Here is a 23,099-nt window from a genome sequence, read left to right on the forward strand (position 1 = left end):
CACTGGAAATAACTCCTTCATCACTCTGGGTGGTACCCAGACAAACTCACAAACAGAAAGCAGGGGAAAAAAAGAGGAAAAACTAAAATCGGTGCTTATAGGAATCAGTGTGTAAGAATAGAAAAAGCAATAGAGCCATTTGTTCTCTGGTTCAAATTTACTTCCTAAATTGTAAACTAATGAGGGACAAATGGATGAAACAAAGTGTACAAAGAACAGGGAAGGCTACTGGACTTGTGCTTTCAGTTACTGCTTTTCTGAAGTATATTTATGGATGCCTATTATTTAGATCTGGGCACTCCTAGATGGCACTAAAAGAAATCCTGTTAACAATTCAAATCTGCACATCTTCAGAACCACGGAATCTCAGCATTTATTACTCTGGATGATTGAATCTTAATATTATCAAGTCAGTGAAAATAAAAGTCATAGCTTTAGAAAGGCTTAGTAGTGGCAGAACTCAAAAGTATTCCAACAAGCCAAAAACCAGGCAGGGATGCCTCTTCCAACAAACAGAAGGCTAATAATACAGGAATAGATTCTAGGTGATAACATGGTGGAGGGAGGCTGAGAAGTGAGTAAAGGAGTTTATCCATCAGTGGACAATAAGAATGAAGTCAGTTTTCTTTGATACAGATACTAAATGGGCCTCAGGGAACATAAGCACAACCTCTAAACTAAGGAGATCAAAGATAACTGTTATCCAGAACTTCAGCAGTGAAGGTAGAAGGTCCCCAGGAGGCAAGAGGTCACTTCGCCCTGAGGACTAGGACAAAGAGACAAGACTGAACTCTGCTAGCTCACAATACTATACAAATGCATAAGTCACTTCCAAGAGCTAGCAGAGGTACCCATCAGCCTGTCAGGCTCCTTACTGAAACAAATTAAAGTGTAATTTTGCCCTATCAGATCAAAGAAAAATTACAACTGTCACATTATAAATATACTAATTTTGCTTATAGGAGGAGAGTGTGCACTGGAACTATGCTTACTCATTTCACTCATTAGGGGTACACATGTATGTATAGATAACAAAAACACAGGAAGGAGATGAAAATGCCAAATTATAGGGGATGACAACTTCTAAACACTACACCCCTAAGGAGAGAAGACTAAAAATACCCCTCTCCTACCACTCCCCACTCCAAAGCAGCACAAAACCAGTATGTCCTTAGAAGGAAAAAATGAGGAAATAGAGAAAGAAAAAAGAAGTTATTTTGTTGTTGAGTTGTTTTCAGTCATGTCTTTGTGATCCCATTTGGGGTTTTCTTGGCAAAGATACAAGAATGGCTTGCCATTTCCTTCTCCAGCTCATTTATGAAACTGAGGCAAACAGGATTAAGTGACTTGACCAGGATCACACAGCTACTAAGTTTCCAAGACCACATTTGAACTCAGATGAGTTCAGGAAGATGAATCTTCCTGATTCTAGGCCCAGCTCACTATGGACTGTGCCACCTAGCTTCCCATAAAGAAGACAAATTAGCTTTTCTAAAATGCAATGAAACAGTATAAGAATTAGAAAAATAGCTGAAGAGAGCTGAAAGAGCAGTAAAAAAAAAATCACACAGTGCCTGGTTTCAAGTTTCAGCTCCACCTTTGATTAACCGTAATTTCTGAACCTCAGTATTCTCATTTATAAAATGGAAAATGGCAACACCTGTCCCCACTTCATAGGGCTGTTGTGATGATCAGATGAGATAACAGATATTACAGTTCTTTGACCACATATATAAAGAGCTTTTACAAATACAAATGTAAGGCTTACTAATAACAATAATAAGCAGGAGAACATATGAGACAACATCAGAGGTAATTGCCCATCACTTTCCAAAAAAGCTAATAGGTAGCTTGAATAATGCCTTAAATTCATGCAGTTTTCTCTTTTCCTACTAAGTTAGAGGTGTCCCTGCAATACTTGTTATCTCTACGAGATCCTAGAGAGTCTAAAGAACATTCTGCCAAACAATTCGCATATGGCTTCATTCAGAAAGAAGTGAATTCCCAATACTGTGACTCAGTTATCTGAATATTTCTCTTTGCATTCACTCAACACTACTCTTACTTTCTGCCTCTTTTTGTTTTCTCAATTTGAGAGATCCAGCTTTAATTCTATGAAATTCTCTGCCATGCTGTACTCACCTTTGGAAGCTGCAGGAGAAGTGGGCCAGGGAGAAAAAACACCATCAGAAGTTGGAATGAAATGAGAGAAAGAAGAATCAGATCTAGTTCACTGTTATCTATAGCCAACCACATACCCACTTCAGCACAACCTGCTAAGACATGGCAGGCACAAAGCACAGTCAGAGCTGGATCATTCAGTGTGGCCTAGGGGCACAATGAAATTGTACTACCTATAGGGATGCTATGGCTCTTTAACAGAAATTAGCCACAAGATAATTCAGAAATGGTTAAGCCTCATCCACTCCAAGGAAATTCATCTTTCTAATCCTGTTCTCCTCAAAAAAAGAAAACCTGCTTGTTTTTCCAAAGGGACAAGTCCCATTCTAAATCACCCAATATCTCCTTCCTACCCCCAATTTCCTTTCCTAGCTTAGTCAAGGCTGATAAATTCCTCCTCCACAGGCTATGCCTGGAGCTGAACTGTCCCTTGAAGGAAAGTACTTACTTTTTGTCTGGGCTGAGAAAGTAAGTGTGAGCTTGGCAAACAGCTCATTGTTCTCATACCGGTCCTCCTTTACTTTTGTCCAAAAACAGTCCTGGGAGAGATCCTCAGCAACAAACTGTGGACACAAAGTCTGGAGTCACTATTATAGGCTCTATACTTTCCCACTCATGAAAACTAAATTGTAGATATGGGAAGCAACTAGATAAATTTAAAAGTACCAATTTACAGGACTAAGGTTCCAACAAAATGCCCTGAAGCAGCTACATTTTTAAGGCTGGAACAAGAGATAGGTACTTCAAATTAAGACATAAAGAAGCTTCTTTAGTTCTGTCCTTTCTCCTAACTCCAGACTCAAAGCTCTCTAGCTCTAGTAACTCAGACTCCTCATACTGTGGTATATTCTTTTCACTAAAGTTAATTCTAAATGTGTTAATTTTGTCAAGTGAATAAATCAGTCAACTGACCCATCAATCTTTTCATTTGAACCTGGGACCTAGGAGAAGGCAGCTGACTCAGAATCCTAGTGGTTTCAAAATACCCTCCAGTAAGGTTAAGTCTTTGTTAAAAGTTTAAACAGTAAGAAAGATACAGGTATATGTATTTTAATGACAAATGGAATCTGTGACTTTTAAAGCAGGACAATTATCAGCTGCCTAAAAACTTTTGGAATGGCTGATTTTGAAATTTTATTATCACAGTGCTGCCATCTTCTGGAGCAAAAGGTAAAGTACATTAAGTTGATAATGAATCCAAAATTTAAGGCCAAAGAGGAGTGTACTAAATTCTCTGTGGAGGTAGAAAGGCACTCTGTATACATGAGTCTTAATAAATTGTTGTTGAATGGTGCCAATCCTGGGACTTTGAAGACAGGTTGGGCCAAAGGAAAGTAAAGGAAGTCTATCCTGGGAGATTACCCACTTAGAAAAGGTTGAGGCAAGAACCAGATGCAGCTTTTTGACCACAGGCTTTTGAATTTGGCAGCAACTCTCACCTTGGACCAGTTTGGCCTTCGGAGCTGCACCTCTGGCTTATAAAGTTTCTTTGGAACCAATCCATAGGGCAGAGTTGGAGCTGCAGTCACTCCCAGACCCCCAAATGCAGGAGGGGGAGGAGGCACACCCATTCCTGGGGGAGGTGGAGGAATACCAGGAACCCCTGAGAGTGGAGGGGGTGGAGGGATTCCAACACCACCAGGTAAGGGGGGAGGAGGTGGGGGCATTCCAGCACCTCCAGGCAGGGGAGGGGGAGGAGGAATGTCACCTACACCAGGCAGGGGAGGGGGAAGAGGAATGCCACTTCCACCAGGGAGGGGAGGGGGAGGAGGAATGTCACCTCCACTAGGCAGGGGAGGAGGAGGGGGTGGAGGAGGTATACAAATGTCACCAGGTAAAGGAGGGGGTGGAGGTGGAGGGGGTATATTAATACCACCAGGAAGAGGAGGGAGTGGAGGTGGAGGTGGTATAGTAATACTACTAGGTAGAGGAGAAGGTGGTAAAGGAGGGGGTGGAGGTGGAGAAGGTATGTTAGAGTTGCCAGGCAAAAGAGGTGCAGGGAGCACATTATCACTGCTAGGGGCAAGAGGAACAGAAGAGACTACTGCAGCTGAGAGAGAAGCCATGTCCTTCTTGGCATCTTCCAGCTCCTTCGACAAATTGGCAACCTACAGAAGAAAGCAAATCCGACATAAGAAATTGAGCACTTTCCAGCTACGTTCCCAGAAAAGGCTAGGTTCATTCCAACTCTTAGGCATACCTCTCTTGGGGCTTTAGAAGAACCAATTTCAATAGGTGGCAATATACCTTACTGCTCCTGCCCAGATGTTACCTTTCCAGCCAGCTGAGAGACTTCAGCCTCCAGGTCCTTTTTCTCAGTGGCTAATTGTTGTTTCTCTGCATCCAGTGTTTGCTTCTCTCCTTGTAGGTCCTGGAGCTTCTGCTCAAAGTCACTCTCCATCTTTTTCATTTCTACCTGTAGCTCATGGCGGGCAGTTAGCTCTGAGTCCAGCTAAGGAAAAAAAATTAATATTCTAGGAAGCTACTCTGTCTCCCAGGGCAAGGCACAGAATTTTCTCTGTAACATACCATATCATGCTGCTATTTTACCTCTGGAGCTGCCCCATACCAGAGGCAATGCCTAGCAAGGAAGAATGGTGATAACACCTTGACCCTAAAACTTGAGAATTGAGCATGTGAGTCTTCCCACTTCTGGAGTCACAGCTATAGGTTTGAAGTTCAAGGACATTTCCTTTATTCAACCTGGATAGCTACTAGAAGTAATTTTTATAACCCTCTAAGATTACGAACCCTTTTATAACCCTTTAAGATTACAAGCAAAGCATACAAAAGAGGGTTTGGGAGCAAAAGTCACCCCTTCCCCACAAGAGAGCACTAAGTGCTCGAGGATGGTCACAGAGAACCCAAAGAACACAGGGCCAGGTGAAGATAGGTAGCATCACAGCCACAAAAATCTAGTCCTATTCAGCACCTTATTGCTCCAAGGGAAGAAACCAATGGGAGCAGTTATTTAGGGTCACCATTTGCCATATCTATTCTGTTGATGGCCCAAGAAAGAAAACAGTATAACAACAATACTGTTTCTACTTGTCCATGCCCATGCTGCTTTCTAAATTAAGCAGCTAAAAAAGGCCCTAAGACAGGACTCTTTCCATAAACCCAAACTGTGTGCCAACCTCACCAAAACGACTGGGGAAGGGGAGAGGGGATACACGTAGAGGTAAGGATGGAGGAAAAGCGCAAACTAGTGGGTTGGGCAATCAAGACTAACTCTCAGACAAAAAGAAGATGGAAGTGCTTTAAGTGAACCTTCTCTGGCTCCTCATATTCACCTTCTTTTCCAACTCTATAGCTTTGGCCTCAGTTTTCTCCACTTTTGTTTTATCAATCATTTGATCTGAAAATAAGAGAAGACAAGAAGTAAAATTTCCAATTCTCTCTGTCCTCTCACTCCATCCTAGAAAAGAATCATTTTAATATCCTCTGGAATGTACTCTCAAGAGCAGAACCCTTTTCCCCCATTACATTCAACCTAAATGGATTTATAATCCCCAGTTTCACATATAAAGTATGACCCTCTAGAATCTACTGGAGAACCTCTCAGATCCTTCACAGGTTCAAAGTTGTGAATACATATGTAAAAATAAGGATGAGATCTAGATACAAGACAGATGGAAAGGTGAGTAAACTGTTTGGATCTAGAACCACATCTCTTTCCACATGCTTTTATTTTCCTACTTCTATAGAGGGTATTATCATCCTTCTAGTCACACAGGTTCAAAGACCTCAAAGTCATCTCTCAACTTGTCATTTTTTCTTATCCCACATATCTAATCAGTTGCTAAAGTCTTCCTAATTCTATCTCCACAACAGCTCATAACAATCCCTTTCTCTCAATTCACACAGCCACTACCCAAGATCAGGCTCTTATCTGGACTACTTTAATAGCCTTACTTTGTGGGGAGGGAAGATGGTTGAGTGGAGAGGGAATGGTTTGTGGCACTGTTTGTTACAAATTTCTCGTAAAATTACAATGCAGATGTTTTATATTTAAACTTTGGTGATAAGAATACAATATAGATTATCATCTGCTTTCATATGGTCTCCCTCATTAAGAACATAGTTTGATGTTCATTACTTAAAGAAGTTCATGGATGTTGATGCTCCCTCCATAGGAATAGACAGATGAACAGCTAAGAAAGAAGAAAGATCCCACTGGCATTCTTCCTATGTCCTGTGATTAAAAGGGAATTGACCTAAACGATTATGATGCCCAAAAGATTAAACATAACATCACACTTCTAATTCTGTTTTGTCTTCTTTGTGATAAGTGGTATTATTTTCCTACTAAGCATTTGCAGACGTGAAGGTATGTCTCCCAACTAAAGTTCTAACAGGCTAACCCACTTCCCAGATGTTCAAGCCCATCACTTCATCCTGGTTCCAAGGATATAAAGAGAATGAGGTACATAGAATCCTGCACTCTAAAATGATATGATGTCATATTCACCCTTTAGTAAACTGTGAAAGGCCTGGATAAACTATTTTGAGATTCATTTAATCTTACCATCTATCTGGCTAATTTATCTGACTGCCTTGGTTCTGAGGGGAGCAGGGTCTTGACTACAGAATCCAAACCCAATGAGGGAAGAAGCACCTATGAGTGCTGCATTTCTAGCTTCCAGAATCTGCTGTTATTTCCAGCCATATGTGTAGCACCTCAGTCAGATGCTTTCAATTACCCTGTTCATACAGAGAAGGTATCAACATTTAGATTAGTTTCCACTACAATGTTCTAGGGGCTTGTAGATGAAAGCTGCCTTATCCATTAATGTTCCCTTAAATGTAAGGAAAATGTGTTGATGGCCAAATGTTTACAACTGTTAATGTAATCTACCTAGTCCCAGGATAAATGTCTTATTTTTTTATTTTTTACCTTTTGCAATAGCCTTCTCCTAGGTCTCCCTGGCTAAAGGCTCTCCCCAATCCATCTTCCACAGATTTGCCAAAGTGGTGTTCACAAAGGAAATGAATGCCTGACCTAAAGAAGTTTACATTCTCTTTTGGGGTAGACACTAAGACATATAAGAGTGAGAGAGAAAAAGAGAAAGAGACAGAGAGAAAGGTTGAGAACACAAGAAGATTTTTGTGAGTGGGGTACTCCCAGCTTGAGAGGTTCAGGAAAGGCTTCATGAAGAAGGCAGAGCTTGAATTCAGTCTCTGAGGAAACTAGGTGTTCCAAAAAGAATTAAGTGAGGGGGCAGTGCATTCTAAGTATAGATTTTTGTGCCTTTGTAATATCCCCTGGAATATATTAAAAGAACAGATTCCTTCCCTACCCTCTCCACAAGCCACACCCCTCTACACACACACACACACAGCCTACAGAAGTTTACCTTCCCTAGATGCAAAGGCACAGAGATAGGAAATGGAAAGCTACATATGAAAAAAAGTAAAGATAGGATGACTACATCATAAAGGCTATGTGAGAGTAACATAATTAGAACCAAAAAAGTAGGCCAAGGCTAGGTTGTGAAGGGTTTTCGATGCCAAATAGAAGAGTTTTTATTTTATTCCAGATAACAGAGAACGTAAATACCCTACAGAATAAAGAATGGAGTTTACTGAGTAAAGCTATGACATGGTTAGACTTGGACTTTGGAAAAATCATTTTGACAGCTGTGTGGAAGATAGGTTGTAGTGAAGAAAGATTTGAGGTAGGGAGACTATTAGGAGGCTATTGCAACAGTTCAGAAAAAGGCCTAAAACTAGGCTGGTGACTATTTGGGAAGAGAAAGTGTTGGATGTAAGAGATGGATGCAGGGGTAGAACTGGTAAGATTTGGGAGCTGATAGGGTATCTAGGGTCAGTGAGAGGCGCTGAAGATGATACTATGGTGGTGAACCTGAGTGACTGGAGGGATAGTGTTGCCCTGGACAATAATACAGAAGTTCAGAAGAGAATAGGTTTAAAAGGAAAGACAGAGTTATTTCGGATATGTTGCATTTGAGATGCCTATAAGACATTTAATTCAAAATGTCCAAAGTTGGTGATACAAGCTGGAGCTCAGGAAGGAGACAAGGACAAGATACAGAATAAAATAAAAACTCTTCCTTTTGGTATTTAAAGGCCTTCAAGCCCTTGGTTTGGCTGCAACCTATCTTTCCAGTGTTATTATACATTCATTCTCTTCAGGTACTCTTCAGTACTGCGAAACTAGCTTTGTCATTGTTCTTCACACACAACACTCAATTGCCCATCCCCATGCCTTGGCACAAGCTTAAAATGCCCTCCCTTCCTCTTATCTGCCTCACAGAAGACCTAGTTTCCTTTAGTGCTAGGCTCAAATGCTACCTCCTATATGAGGCCTTTTCAGATCCTCCCAGTGAGTGCCTATCCCACAAAATGGCTTGATATTTACTTTGGACATACTTGTGTGTACTTGCTGTCCCCTCTCCAAAACATGAGCTTCTTGAGGAGCAAGGATAATGTCACTTTTGTCTTTGTCTCCCCAGCACCCAGTATTATGTTGGACATTTAACAAATGCTTATTCTTTTGGTTAATTAACTCGGAAGGGAGATGGGAGGTAGAGAGGATGTGTTGATGAAAAGCCAATAGCAGCAGTAGTTACCCCTGCGCTTACCAATCAATCCTTCAATGTCTATTTGGAGGTGTCGGCACTTGAAGTCGGGATCGGCGCCATTCTTGTGCAGTACTATCTGGGATATACACTCATCTATCAGCTTATAGTACTGAGGTCTGCAGAAGAAAAAGAGAGTGAGGATAACCAAAGAAACTCTGGACCCTGGAAGTCACATGGCTGCCACAAACAGGTCTAGTGCCTTTCTTCTACTCGTTATTTCAAATTTATCCAAACTATAGCTTATTTGTACAGAGTTGTTTGCAAAGTTGTCTCCCTCAGTAGACTGTAAGTTCTTAGAGATGAGGGACTTTATCTTTTTTGTGTCCCCATCACTTAGCACAGCATCTGGCACAAAAAAGCTTAATAAATGTTGGTTGACTGACTGACCCAACCACTAATGTGTTACGGAGTCCCAGGGAAAAACTTTGAGATGAGGTCCTTTTTAGAAATCTGAAATAAGGTTGTTATGTCCATGCCATCAATTGTTCTACTTCAGCTGCCTGAGTTTTCTGGATAATCAAGCCCAAATTCCTGCTCCCTCACTCCATTTCTCAATCCCCTCTCCCAAAGAATTCTGTCTTGGTCTTCCTCTGACAGGACAACGCCAGCACTGTCTGCTGACTCTTCCTATTCCATCAAATGGGTAGGTACGGCTCCCTTACTCCAAATGGAAATTACCTTAAAATGTCCCCCCCGCAAAAGAGATCACACCCTTTGTACCTCTCAGCCAATCAGAAGGGTTTTCTGCCTAATTAAAGAGAACATTCTCAGACACTTCTTTACTCCCTCTACCTTGTAATCTAACAGTTTGTCCTTCCTCCTTAATTTAACACCAAAGTAGCTGCCTGCCCCTGGCTGTCCCAGGCACCCCACCGCCCACCCCACCTGGCCTCGTAGTCATTTCGGACCAGCAGCAGGTGCTGCAGGATGGACAGGAAGAGCGACTCAGCCTTTGAATCTTTAACCGTATTCAGAAGGATCTGGAAAACTTCACTGAAATCAGTGGGAAAGGGGAAAGGGCTAAGGAAAACATGACTTTAGAAACGAGGCTAGTCAGAGATTCCTGACCATTGTCAGGAATTCTATGAGCCTTATGAACCTGTCCTCCCAAAAATCCAAATTCCATCATTAGCATAGCACAGCATCTCCTAAGTCCCTCAACTCAAGAGACCACCATGCAAAAGGGTGACGCTGTAAAATCCTTCAGATCTAGAGGCTCAAGTAGTGAAGCAAACATAAAGTAACCACAAAAGCAGTTGCACCAGATCTCAACATGGAACCGGATTACTGCCAGTGACTCACAGTTCTCACCTAAAAAATACACACAAAGTAGTCAGAGGCACACGAATCTCCTCGAAAGGTCATGCTTTGGCCACATTCCTTGACCTATGTTTTCTTGCAATTAAATTCAAATCTCACAGTATTCCCAGGAAGCAAATACTAATCTTTCTGGCCCCCTCTGTTGTAAAGGACTCTCTGATGTCTTTGTCTAAGGTTACTCAGACAAAAGAAGCCTGAGAGTATCATTAATAATGTCCAAAAGGTTTTCTTGCTGGGTCAATTATAGGGACATGGACCCTGATTCCTTAAGTGAAATCTTTCTTAGGACATAAGGATTTCACCCAAAGTTCAGCTGCTACAACTGAATTTAATACAGGCACCACATTTGAAGCCACTGTTCAGCAGAAGGATATTCCATTTCCATTCGTATGTCTTCCAGCCTTCCCTTAAGGTCATAGGAATCCTCCTCCCCTTGTTCATCAAAGACAGCCAGCTGTACCTTCATATCTTCATTCTCCATCAGCCGCAGATCCTATCAACAGTCAAAAATAGGCTTCAGAGATCTTAGAAGTGTCCCTTATGTTCTCACTGTTTTCCAAAACTGTTTTAAACTGATAACCAAGGCTTTCAAGAGAATGAGATACTAGTGCAGAGAAAAAAAGAAAAAAACAAAAAAACAAGTCATATTATAAATCTGAGGAACTCACCTTAAGCACTTGCTGCAGACCCGAGCGCATCAGCTCACTTCGGATGTGAACTCTGAAATCAAGTTCTTCGGCAGGTGTGATGAGGGCATTGATCAACTGTAGACATCCCACCTAAGGTGGAAAGGTAAGGCAGCTAGATTAATGTTAACTTCTGGAGGAAACTAAGGAAGATTCCTTTTCTATTAAACTTATTTTTAGAGGAAAACACAAACCCTCAGCATCTAACATAGATCCTACAAGGGCTATTAAAGCCATGAGACCCAATCTAATCACCAGGCCGAATAGATCAGTTTTTAATATAATTCCTGGGCCTGTGAAACTCTGGACTGTGCAAGTGTCTTCCTTGTTTCAAAATTCAGTTTTCCCAGGTATAAAATAGTCACAGCAATTTCCTAGCCAAAGTTGAATCAAGGATGGGTCAACTAGAGGCTACCTGGTCCAAGACAGTTTTCCAGACTTTTTTTTTTTTCCAACTGAGACCTATCACTAGCATAGGAAGCTCCTCAGTGAGGAAACTCACTCTACCAAGGCTTACTGAGGGGATGCTGATAGACTGGAACAACTTGCCCAGTTTTATACTGCTAGTTTGTGACAGAGGTTGGACTTGAAACCTGGTCAGCCTGATTCCAATCCTCCTTGTCAAATTGTCTTTCAATCCAAAATGTACCTCGCCAAAAAATTCCTATCTATAGTATCACTGACAAGTGGTCATCTAGCCTCTGTTTGAAGACCAAGTATCTCCTTTGTGCTCCACGTCTGGCCAATTCTAATTATTAGAGAATGTTTCCTTATGTTAAGTCTAAATCTGCTTCTCTGCAACTTCTACCCAATGGCTCCTACCAGGACCTACTTGGCCCTCCAGGATCAAGCAAAACAAATCTAATCCTTTTCGAACCCCATAATTTTAAAATACTTGAAAACCACCATCATGACTCTTTTAAGTCTTCTCTTTTCTAGGTTAAATATCCTCAGTTTCTTTAAGCAGTTTTTATAGGGCATGATCTCCAGTCCTGGATGCCATCATGCTGCATAGCTCTAGCTTACCTATGTCCTTCCTAAAATGTGGCACCTAAGAGTCTGCTTTCCTGAGAAAGAAGCCCCATATTTATCCTTTAGCATAAAGCACACAAAAAGAAGACACTCCATTTGTTCTGGTAAGAGATGGGAAAATCCAAGAAATATTTCCCCCTGCTGCTTCTTCCCAGGTGCTGCTCTCAGATTACATACCTTGAGGGCAATGGAGGTTCCACTCTTTAATCCCTCCAAGAGAGGCTGGAAGCGGTCAACTTCTTCCATCTCTGCTCGCTCTGTCATAGCCTCCAGAACTCGTTCGTTCCTACATTGGAGGTAGTGGTTGAAAGGTGGGAAGAAAAGGATGGGGAAAAAGGAAGATAGATTATTCAGGATCCTACCCCAGAGGTATGGGTAAGAAAAGAAAAGAAAGGGTATAATTATTGTGGCATTACACAAGAAGAAAGATCTTTTTGGAGTATAGGAAAATATCCACATCACTACTTCCACCCCTCAGAGGCTTCAGAAGTAGACAGTGTCCCAAAGGATATCCTCAACCAGTCACCCTAATACAGAGTTTTTTTCTAAAGACAGCCATTCTACTTAGGACTCTTGTATTGGGAATGAGATTTACCAGATTCCATACTGAGTAGAACTACAGTCTATCTAAGCAACTGAGCACATCTCCTCATACTCCAGTCAACCATTCCTCCAGAACACATACTTTCAGGGATTTAAAAAAAAGAAGGGAAAGGAAATGGGAAAGGAAGAAAATTCCAAGTCACATACATATCCTCAGGCTGTGGTAGAATGCAGAGAGCAGACAAAAGCTTGGCTGCATCAATCATCATATTGGGGACAGCAGGGTCCATGGCTCTGACCAGCAGCAAGATTCCTTCTTCTGTTTCCAACATTGTCTTGATTCCAAACTGGTAAAGCAAGAACAGGAAAGAAGGATGTGAAGATTTAAAGTCACATGAAAGAATGTGAAGGGGCAGTACACTCCATACCTCTTTCTCAACAGAATCCCAGACTACAAGACAAGGAAAATCTCTTCCTACAGAGGTACAAGAACTCAAGTATCCTCTCCAAGGATAGAGATGAACTACTCATTAATGCAAATGAATAAGGAAAGGGAGAACTAATCTGAGATGAAGTTATCTTTTTTATTATGAGTCAAAGCAGAAAGAGGAAGGGGATTCTAAAAACAGGCATGTATGAGAAGTACTAGACTACACTGGGACGAGAGAGGAAGTAGTCAGGTGGCACGGTGGGTCAAGACGATCCCTCCAATCCAGCCTCAGACACTTCCTACCTATGTGACCCTGGGCAAGCAACATCCTCTATTTGCTTCAGTTTCCTCAACTATAAGATGAGGATCTTGATAGCACCTATCGAAAATGAGATACTATCTGTAGAGCACTTAGCACAGTGCCTGGCACACAGTAAGTGCTATATAAATGCTAGTTATTATCATTAAGGAGAGAGGTCAGACTTTTGAAAAGTATATGTGCAGATTAGGAAACTAAAAAGAACAGGACAAGAAAAACAAGAGAGGAAGAGAACTAAGATGGAAAGGATTAATAAAGGATACACCGGTGCCACCAAAAAATAGATATGAACCAGGATTATGGAAAGTTGTCTAATCTTATGCCAAGTGGAGAGGGGATTGAGTGGCAGTGTGGGAGAGGGAAGGAGACAGAAAAAGGGAAAAGAGCTCACCTTGTTGTTCATAAAAGCTTTCAAGCAGCGAATGATCTCATGCTTGTTTCGACTGTCGTAGCTTCTGCACAAAGAAAGAAGCAATCAATGAAATGTCTTTAATTAATGCTACATTCCCTCCCAACACCCAAAGAGGAGGCTCCTAAACTGGCACACAAGACTCAGCCCTGAAACTCTAAAGACAAAAAAAGGGGCAGAGCCGTTCACTTCAAAAAACATTAAAGTGCTGGCTATGGAGGGAACTACAAAGACCAAGATAAGGAGATCCCAATCCTCAAGGAGCTATACATTTTATAGAAGGAAATGAAATAGAACACATAAATGAATAAAGACAAGAGCATTGGAGGAGGGAAACAGCACCCAAAAGTAAGGGAAATTTGGAAACAATTCCTAGGTAGGTGATCCTTTAGCGGAACCTTAAAGGAAATGGAGGATTTTAAGCTAGAAGTATAGGAGAGGACAGAATGCACTCCAAACACAGAGGGAAAAGTCACAAAGATAGGAGATTGGACACCAAGTTCGAGGAACAGTAAATAGGATGATTTATCTGGATTCTAGAGGGTATGAAGAAGCTAGAAAGTTATGTTGCAACCAGAGTGTGACAGGCTTTACGTATTAGGAGGAGGAGTTCGTATTTTATCCTAGAGGTATTAGAAAGCCATCAACGACTTGAGCAGGAAGTGACATGGTTAGACAAATGTTTCAGAACAATTATTTTGGCAATTATTGAAGAGATCCATAAGTTCTGATCCGAGTTAGTCCTGTCTTCTCTCTTCAGCTTCAAAGCTAAAAATCTAATGGGAGTAGGACCACAAACCTTCCCATTAGTTCTCCAGGTACCCACAGAATCAATTCTCTTTCATATTCTCCAAAGTCCTATCCAAATATCTCAGTGTGGTATGGACTACAAACTCTGGATGGTTCAACCAATCTGGAAAGGCTTTAAGTACCAATCCAATGATAGAGTGCACGCCCACTGTTTGAAATCCAGCTGAGCTAAATTTTATAGTGTCACCGTCATAAGTGTGATGAATTTTTTGGCCAATTCAACTCAGACTATTTACTAAGTTATAGAGTTATAAAAAAGTGGCTATATCAGCAGAAGGAGTAGTCTCATTAATAAAATTCCAGATCCCTGAAGCAATTGTTCAATGAAGTACTAATTACTATTTAGAAAAATGCTCAATAGATTAAAACCTCATTCCATTATTAAATTAAAAAAGCATTTATTGAGTGCCTACTGTATGATAGGCACTGTACTAGGTATTGGGATATTAAGGCAAAAACCAAAGAGTCTCTACTCTCAAGGAGTTTACATTCTACTCAGAAAAACAGACATACACATAAGTATATAATAAAATATATACAGAGAAAATACAAATGGGAAGGGAAGAACACTAAAAGGTAGGGTGGGGGCCTCCTATAGGAAGAGGCATCTGAGCCATGTTTTGAAGGAAGGTACAGGTGAAAAGGGAAACCACTATAGGCATGGTGAACAGTCTAGGCAAAGGCATGGGAAAGGAGATGGAATGTCTTCTATTGGGATAGCAAGTAGGCTAGTCTGGCTGAACATAGCTTAAGAGGAAGTAATGTACAATTATTCTGGAAAAAGGGCTTAGATTCAGATTATAAAGGATATTAAATTCTAGACTGGGGGCTTGTATTTTATCCTAAGAGAACTACTGAAGCCTCTTAAGCAAAGGAGTGGGACAGCCACAACTATGCTTTAGGAATATCTAACTAGCAGGTATATAGAAAATGGATTAGGCAGAGAAAAGATTGGAGGCAAGGAGAACAATTAGGAGGCTCTTTTAAAAATCAAGGTGAGAAGTGATAAGGGCCTGGATCAGGATGCTGGATATACTGGTGGAGTGAGTGGATAGATAGGAGAAGTTGTGGAAGTAGAAACAACAAAATCTGCCAACTGGATATTGGGCATGAAGAATCCACTCTGAGGTTATGAACGCAGGTGCCTGGAAGGGTGGTAGTAGTGGTACATTTGACGGAAATAGGAAATTAAGAAAAGGAATACATTTTAGGACACAGAGGAATTCTGTTTTGGACATACTGATCCTGAGATGCCTGTGGAACATTCAGATGGAGATGGTGGTGCAGAGTTCTGAAGCTCAGGAAAGAGACAGTGGCTCAATACATAGATTTGAGAGCCATATGATTAGAGACAGTACATAACTCCTTGAGTATTATTAAGGAGTGAAGTAAAGAAATCAGAAGAGAGTGGGTAAGGGCACAACCATTCTAATTCAAGTCTTCATGACCCCTCGCCTAGGCTATGGAATCAGCTATCTCATTGGTTTCTCTGTCTCAAGTCTGTCCCCTCTCTAATCATTTTCTACACAGCTACAAAATTATTATTTCTAAAACCCAGGCTTGATTATATCAATTCTCTGCTTAAGAAGCTCTGATCTAGGATAGATGCAAATTCCTATTTGCCATTTAAAGCCCTTCACCAATCTTGTTCTAGCTTTCCTTTCCAGCCTGATTCCTTCACAAACTATGTTCCAGGCAGACTGGCTGACTTCTTGTTTCCTACATATGACATTCCCTCTTCTTCTTTGTGCCCTTTCCCCGGTTCTCCACCAAGTCTGAAATGCTTTCCCTCCTCACCCCCCACACTTGACACCTGCAGCTCCTGTCAAGGCTCAGCTCAAGTGCCACTTGGGGCCTTTCATGACTTCTTACAGTAAATAGAGAACTGACCTGGAGTCAGGTAAACCTGCCTCAGATGTCTACTAGCTGGGTGACCCTGGGCAAGTCAATTAATTTGTCTTCCTCATCTGTAAAATGGGGCTAATACTAGCACCTACCTTCCAGATTTATTGTGAAAAAAAAAAAATGAGATATTTGTTGAGTGCTTTGTAAATCTTCCAAACACTATATAAATGCTAGCTATTCATTTTTAGTGTCCTCAAACAAAATCACTTTGCATTTATTCTGTATATGTCCTGCATTTATTTATCTGAGAACATGCTATACCCCCCAGTAGCTTCTTGAGGGCAGGGACTGTTTCACTTTTGTATTTGCATATCTAGTCCCTAGCATATGGCACATGGCTGATTCTTAATAAATGTTTATTTATTGACTGATGAAGAGTTCCAGGATATACCCATGCAAAGAAGATGGGATATGGATAATGGATAATGATCCAAATAAAAAAGACAGAAATAATAGTCAGATAGATGGGAGTACCAGAAGATGATAGTATCATGAACACCCAATGAGAAGTAAGCTTCCTAGGAGATGGCAAAGGACAACAGTGTCAAAACCTACAGCAAGAAGGAGGAAAAGGACTGAAAAAAGGTCATTGGGTTTAACAGTTAGGAAATCACTCATAACAACAGTTTCAGTAGAATGGTGCAGTTCTAAGCCAGACTGCCAAGCGCCTAAGAAGTTAGTGGGAAGAGAAGAAGTGAAAATATTGAGTATAAATAGCTATAAACTCAGACTTGGAGCACCACATCCAAAAAGTATGTCATATCTGGTAGTTTAGGTCCATTCTGGATCATACCATTTTTAAAGGAAAATCAAAAGGATGTCTACTTGGCTCAAGCTTCAAGATGAGCCTAAATTGGTCCTAGGTACTTCCCCTGCTTCCCAACCTTCAAGCTTGCACTAAAGTTAACCCATACTGCTAGTCCAGTCCTAACACTTGATCAGCTATCTGAAAGATATCCAGATCAAGGAGAAGCCTGGGCAGACCTCACTTCTAGTTTAAGTGAGGATAATCTGGCCTCCAGAAGGCTAGGGAGATGTTTTATTTAGATAAGAGTATTTATTTAAAGTTTAATTTTCAGATCCCTTTCCTTGTACCTTGCCTTACCCCAACCATCCTAGAGAAAAACTCCATCCTTAGCTGAGAGTAACCCTCCAATCCATTACATCTCATGTAAAACACAAAATATATGGCCTTGCCCATTTTGTGCGTTCCTTTTTCCAGAAGACAGAGAGATTCAGGAGCCCTCACCCAGGAGATTCCTCTCTCTCGTCGTGGAGTCGTTTAAGTATGTCCAGCAAGGATGCAAGGCCCTCAGCTCCAAAGGTCTGTACCCAGCTGTAAGGAATACACAGAATCAGTGCAGTGTCAAATCCAATTAACAACTTGCATCTAGCACAATGCGTCCTCAGACTTCTACAGTGGCTTTTCCCAACTGAAGCCAGCCTCTCACCTGACAGGGTTATTGTTAAGTGACACACGAAGGGACTCTAGGCAGCTAAGCAGAGGCATATCCTTTAGTCCTGAATGAAGCTCTTGGATGTACATCATGGCAGACCTGGAGCTCTCCTTTTGACTCATACCCTGTAAAGAAAGAAGGCAGAGATGACAGATCAATATCCAAGAGTCAAAACTAGCTAAACAGCATTTCTTAAGACACCAGAGTCCCATCACTCAGACCACTGAGACATGTGGTCTAATAAGTGGGATATGAGCAGAGAACTAGACAAATCTACAAAGAATCTTTCCCCTACACTTCATTAATAAGATTCATTCAGGCCAAAGAGAAGGAGCCCAAACAGCTGTGGTACATGACTGTGATGGAATTCTATAAGAAATGATGAGGTGGATGATTTCAGAAAAACATAGAAAGATTTATATGAACTGATAAAAAGTGAAATGAGCAGAACCAGGAGAATACTGTACACAGTAACAGCAATATTGTAACAATGACCAGCTGTGAAAAACTTAGCTACTTTGATCAATACAATGATCCAAGACAATTCCAAAGGACTCACGACGAAAAATGCTATCTACCTTCAGAGAGAGAACTGATAAACTCTGTGTGCAGACTGAAGCATAATGTTTTTACTTTACTTTTGCTTTTTTTTTGGCAACATGGAAATACGCACTACATGATTTCACATGTATAATTGATATCATATTGCGTGTCTTCTTAAGGGGGAGAGACAGAAGAAGAGAATTTGGAACTCAAGATTTTTAAAAAATGAATGCTAAAAATGTATAAATTATATATACACATACACATTATTTTTTTTAAAGAAAACTTACTGCCTTTGAAGTGTGTAAGTACTGGGACACCATCTCCCTCTTGATGATGATGTCTTTCTCTCTCAAAGGTTGTTGTTTCTCCTCATTCAGGTTCATATCCACCTGGTAGGGCAAACAAGTAGAAAACAAAATCAGCTCTGATGTTTTACATATTTACAGGGTTCTGTATTTGGTACCCTTATGAAAACTAAAAGCTCACAAAATAAATTCATCATTCCTTTCTCTAGAGACTAAACCGCTTCATATAGCATAACTCCCTCACCAGAAAGGTAGACTTTAAATCTGTTTACATTACATTATCTGAGAACGGTCATCCCTCAGGCATCAGCTAATTTTGTAGCTCTCCCTGGGTGATCTTATCCTAAACTAATATTTCCCCCTTGTAGAGACTAGGTTAAAGGGCACAATGACAATATAAGATGCTATTGGCTCCTTCAGGGAGAAAATGATAAACGATATCATGTACCTCAGTGTAAGAAGTCTTTAGTGGTCACAATTACAATAAAAAGCTTGTGTATATCTTAAGTGCACCTTGATAAAGAAGAAAAGCATGAGTCCAGAGTGTGTCTACTAAAACTGGTAGGACAAAAAATGTTAGTGGAAGTCACCTCATCAGGAAGCAAGCTCTATTGTCAATGTGGCTAATTAGAGTTCCACATATCTTCATCCCATACCATGACACTGTCATGAAGTTAAGGAATTATCTTATTCTACTTCATACCTGAAAAAGCTAAAATTCAACTCAACACACTACATTTAGAATATTCAGAAGTACGCACTCCAGGAAGCATTCTACCTGTCTCAACAAATATTATTTTTCTGTAAAATTTTATAGTATATGAAAACCAAAAATATCACATATTTACTGCAGGCACAAGTGAAGATTTATTTAGGAAACCAGGATACAATTAGTTAAGTCTGCATTCTGTTCAGAGCAAATAATTCTCTTTCTGAGAAAGAAACTGGTTCCTAGAGCAATAAAATGTTAACTAAGTTTCTGAGTCCTTTCCGGACATGTTTTTGGCCTGGAAAATAGACCAAAGTGTCCCAACAACTACAGTCATGGTTTTCTATCCCCCCACTCATACAGCATATACTCAGTCCTAACTTTGGAAATCCTATCTTTTAAAAAATATCTATTATTTATATAACTCTTTACAAAGCATGTAAAAATTCTATAAAAATGTTATCTTATCTGGTCCTCACATGGACCCTGTGATGGAAGTGCTGTTATTCATCCCCATTTTACAGATGATGAAGCTGAAACTGTGCAAAAATTTAAGTGACACACCCAGGGTCACACAGCTAGAAAATTTCCGAGACAGGATTTTATCTCAGGTCTCCCTGACTTCAAGTCCAATGATCTATCTACTAAGCCAGCTAGCTGCCTCTAGGAAATCACTTCTGATACAAGTGAATCTCAGAAATAAGTTACTCCTACACAAAACATGGTAAGCAAAATGTGCAAAGCTGATCTGCTCTGTGCAGTAACAAATTAAGAATAACATGCTGGTATACCCCAAGTAAGTCAAAGTCAGGAACGGTTTCATATATACCAAAATATTTATATCAGTACTCTTTTGCAGTACCAAATACCTGGAAACAAAGTAGATATCCTTCAACCAGGCAACATTTAAATAAATTGTGGTATATAGATGTAATGATGTATTACTTCACCATAAGAAAAGAGTATCAAAACTATAGAGAAGCAAAGAAAGATTTTTATGAATTAATGAAAAGTGAGGTAAAAGGAAAGTTAGGACTTTAATAAACAAGACTACAACAATGTAAAGAAAAACAACTGAAAGAACAATAATTAAAAAACCAAAACTGAAACTTTGTGCAATTACAATAATCAAGCTTGTTCCAGGAGAGGTAAGAAAATTCATTTCTCTCCCTTTTTGGCAGAGGTGGGGGAATACGAATTTGAAATATTACATATACTATCAGACACACCACTGATGTGTTGGCTACCTTTGCTGACCTGGTATCACTGCTACTTGTGCGACCTCCTGATAGAGATCATACTTTCTGTCTCTAGATAGCTCAGTTGTCCCTACTTGGGATCATTGTTAAAGGAAATGTCAGTAAAGATAGGAAATGAAAATTCACATCTCCATAGTATTTTAAGGTTTACAAAATACTTTCCTCAGAACTCATAATTACAAAAATATTTATAGCAGCACTTTTTAATTGTTGCAAACAACTGGAAACTAAAGGGATGGCCATCAGCTGTGGAACGGCTAAGCAACTTTTGACATATAAATGTGATAAAATATTACTTCATTTTTTAAAATGATGAAAGGAAAGAATTAAAAGAAATCAGGGAGCATCTATAAGACTAATGCACAGGAAAGTGAGCAGAATGAAGAACATATATACAACATTGTAAAGAAAAAAGCTTTGAAAAAACTTAAGAACTCTTACTAACGCAACAACCAACCAAGACCCTAAAAGGACATATGATTAAGCATGCTACCTCCTGATAGAGAGGTAATAGACTTGAAGTGAAGAATGAGATATGTATATAATTTCAGTCATGGTCAATGTGTAGACCTGCTTTATTTAACTATGCTTACTTTTTAATAAGGGAGGGTGGGTCGGCTTTTTTTAATTGGAGGAGAAAGGTAATAATGATGCCAAAAAAAGAAAAGAAGGCCTTTGAAACTTTGCCTTTTAAATACACAGAAGAGAAACAAAGACGTTCAAACAGGAAAGCTTTGAAATTAACATGCTGAATTTATTCTATGCTTTTTTAAAAAAGCAATCTGTATGTAACAGAGATCTGCAGTTTAATATTTTAAAAGATTATTTTTTTTAAAGTACTTTCCTCACAATCACCCTATGAGGTAGGTAAAGCAACTATTATTATCCTCACAGGAGAAAAAACTGAGCCTAAGAGATTAAATGATTTATACTCGTGATCGTACAGCTATCAAGCATCAGGACTAGGATTCAAACTCAAGCCTTGTTCATTGTACCATGGTGTTTAAATTAAAAGAAAGTATGGCCTTTCTGTAGGGTTATACCTATATAACATAAAGACATACAAAATATTACAGTCCTATGCAAGCTTACAAAAGAATATTCCAACTCCCCAAAAGATGTGATTAGCTTGTCCTCTTTCTGCTTATTTAATTCAAATGACATTTATCAAGTCCCAATGTAGGCAGGCACCAGGACACATGTAAAGTTTGGATAAGATGGGTTCCCTACCAAAACTTACAGCTTAGTGAACTGTGTGCTAAACAATGCAAAAGATATAAACATATTTTTAAAAAGCTCTATTATATAAAACCTGTCAGCTGCTGCTGGTCCCAATCTGCAAAGCATGTCTAATGAATTTGGTATAAGCCGAAGACTCACTCTGAGTTCTATTACCAGATGCACGATTAACTCTGCAATTCTGGGCAAATCACACGTCCCTGTATCTTGCTTGTTTAAGAATGTTTCATCCCCTCTTCCCCAGCAAATGCTCTCAGAGACTAGCTCTGCCCATCAGTAGAATCTCAATATTTTCTCCACACATACCTGCAGCTGACCTGAGCGTTCAAAAATTGGCCAATAAGGTACAAAGCCTAACTCACAGAAGTGAGCTAGTCCTTGAACATTCTAGTGTTCTAGAACACAGTTAAACCAAAGATTCTTGTAATGGAGCTAGAAAGGCTCACTGAGGAACTACTGTATGGAAACGGCCATATCATGCCCAATGATACATTTTCAGGGATAAGCAACCTGTCTCAGGGTTATGAACTTACCAGCATCTGTTCAAAAAGGACTAACACTTGCTCATCTGAGATGTCCTGAAGCGACTGCACAGAGGGATCTTCACCATAGGATGCAGATGAATTCCTATGAGCAGAATTGGGCTTTTCTTTTTCTTTCTTTATCCTCATGCTGGTAAATCTCTCCAGCTAAAAAAGAGAAATAAAATTGGCACTGATGCAGCTTTACCTCTGCACTAAAAACCATATCATGTAGCCAATCATCTAAGGCCTTATGCACCCACGGCTCCAAGGGGTCAGTGACAAAAGACCCCAACCCAGTTCCAGGATTTTTCTAGTATGAAACGGATCTAACCACTATCAAAGGATTTCTTGGCAAGCTAACCCAATCGCTGAACATTTTCTCCAAAGATGAGGGCAGTATTGAGCCTTAAGGACTCTTCAAAGTAAAATTAATACTTTCTTTACCTTCCACTAAGTTCTCTAGCTTCAAAAGAGCTAAGACCTAATATTCGAACCTATCTGCACTGTTACTATACATTATTTCCCTCAAGCACAAGCAAGAGGGGAAACCAGGCCCTTGCAGAACTTCTCTGCCAAATCCAAAGCTATGCAGGACCACAGCCTAAAAGGACCAGGAGTATCAATTGACACAAAAATTTGTTTGGTCCTTCAAAGTATTCTTAAATTCCAGTCCTTCTAGTATAAAATATCTGAGCAAATTTCATGGAGAAAGGGACTGTGGCATTTACTTAATTCTATTTAGCCCACAACACCTAGCAAAGAGTGCTCTATAAGCAGTAAGAACTCAAATGAATATCAACCTTCTCTGCTGGTTGGATAT

General features: G+C 40.1%; 1 protein-coding gene across 3 annotated transcripts in view; it reads right to left on the bottom strand.

Annotated features, from left to right (window-relative positions):
* The window catches only part of DIAPH1 (diaphanous related formin 1), an 83,108-nt gene that overhangs the window by 36,488 nt on the left and 23,521 nt on the right, over positions 1–23,099 (bottom strand). For 2 of the 3 annotated variants that reach the window (XM_036749431.1, XM_036749433.1), the window contains 16 exons: positions 22,289–22,444; positions 18,531–18,632; positions 17,692–17,822; positions 17,490–17,576; positions 13,508–13,571; positions 12,575–12,714; positions 12,002–12,110; positions 10,775–10,885; positions 10,481–10,599; positions 9,672–9,788; positions 8,787–8,902; positions 5,475–5,539; positions 4,454–4,633; positions 3,621–4,289; positions 2,630–2,744; positions 2,143–2,151 (listed from right to left, as the gene is read on the bottom strand). In XM_036749431.1, coding sequence (XP_036605326.1) covers positions 2,143–2,151; positions 2,630–2,744; positions 3,621–4,289; positions 4,454–4,633; positions 5,475–5,539; positions 8,787–8,902; positions 9,672–9,788; positions 10,481–10,599; positions 10,775–10,885; positions 12,002–12,110; positions 12,575–12,714; positions 13,508–13,571; positions 17,490–17,576; positions 17,692–17,822; positions 18,531–18,632; positions 22,289–22,444 — 2,290 coding nt within the window. The remainder of the gene's footprint in view (positions 1–2,142; positions 2,152–2,629; positions 2,745–3,620; positions 4,290–4,453; positions 4,634–5,474; positions 5,540–8,786; positions 8,903–9,671; positions 9,789–10,480; positions 10,600–10,774; positions 10,886–12,001; positions 12,111–12,574; positions 12,715–13,507; positions 13,572–17,489; positions 17,577–17,691; positions 17,823–18,530; positions 18,633–22,288; positions 22,445–23,099) is intronic. The other variant, XM_036749432.1, reaches the window with a different exon arrangement.

Source organism: Trichosurus vulpecula, chromosome 3 (assembly GCF_011100635.1).
Source record: "Trichosurus vulpecula isolate mTriVul1 chromosome 3, mTriVul1.pri, whole genome shotgun sequence".
NCBI classification, from domain to species: Eukaryota; Metazoa; Chordata; class Mammalia; order Diprotodontia; family Phalangeridae; genus Trichosurus; species Trichosurus vulpecula.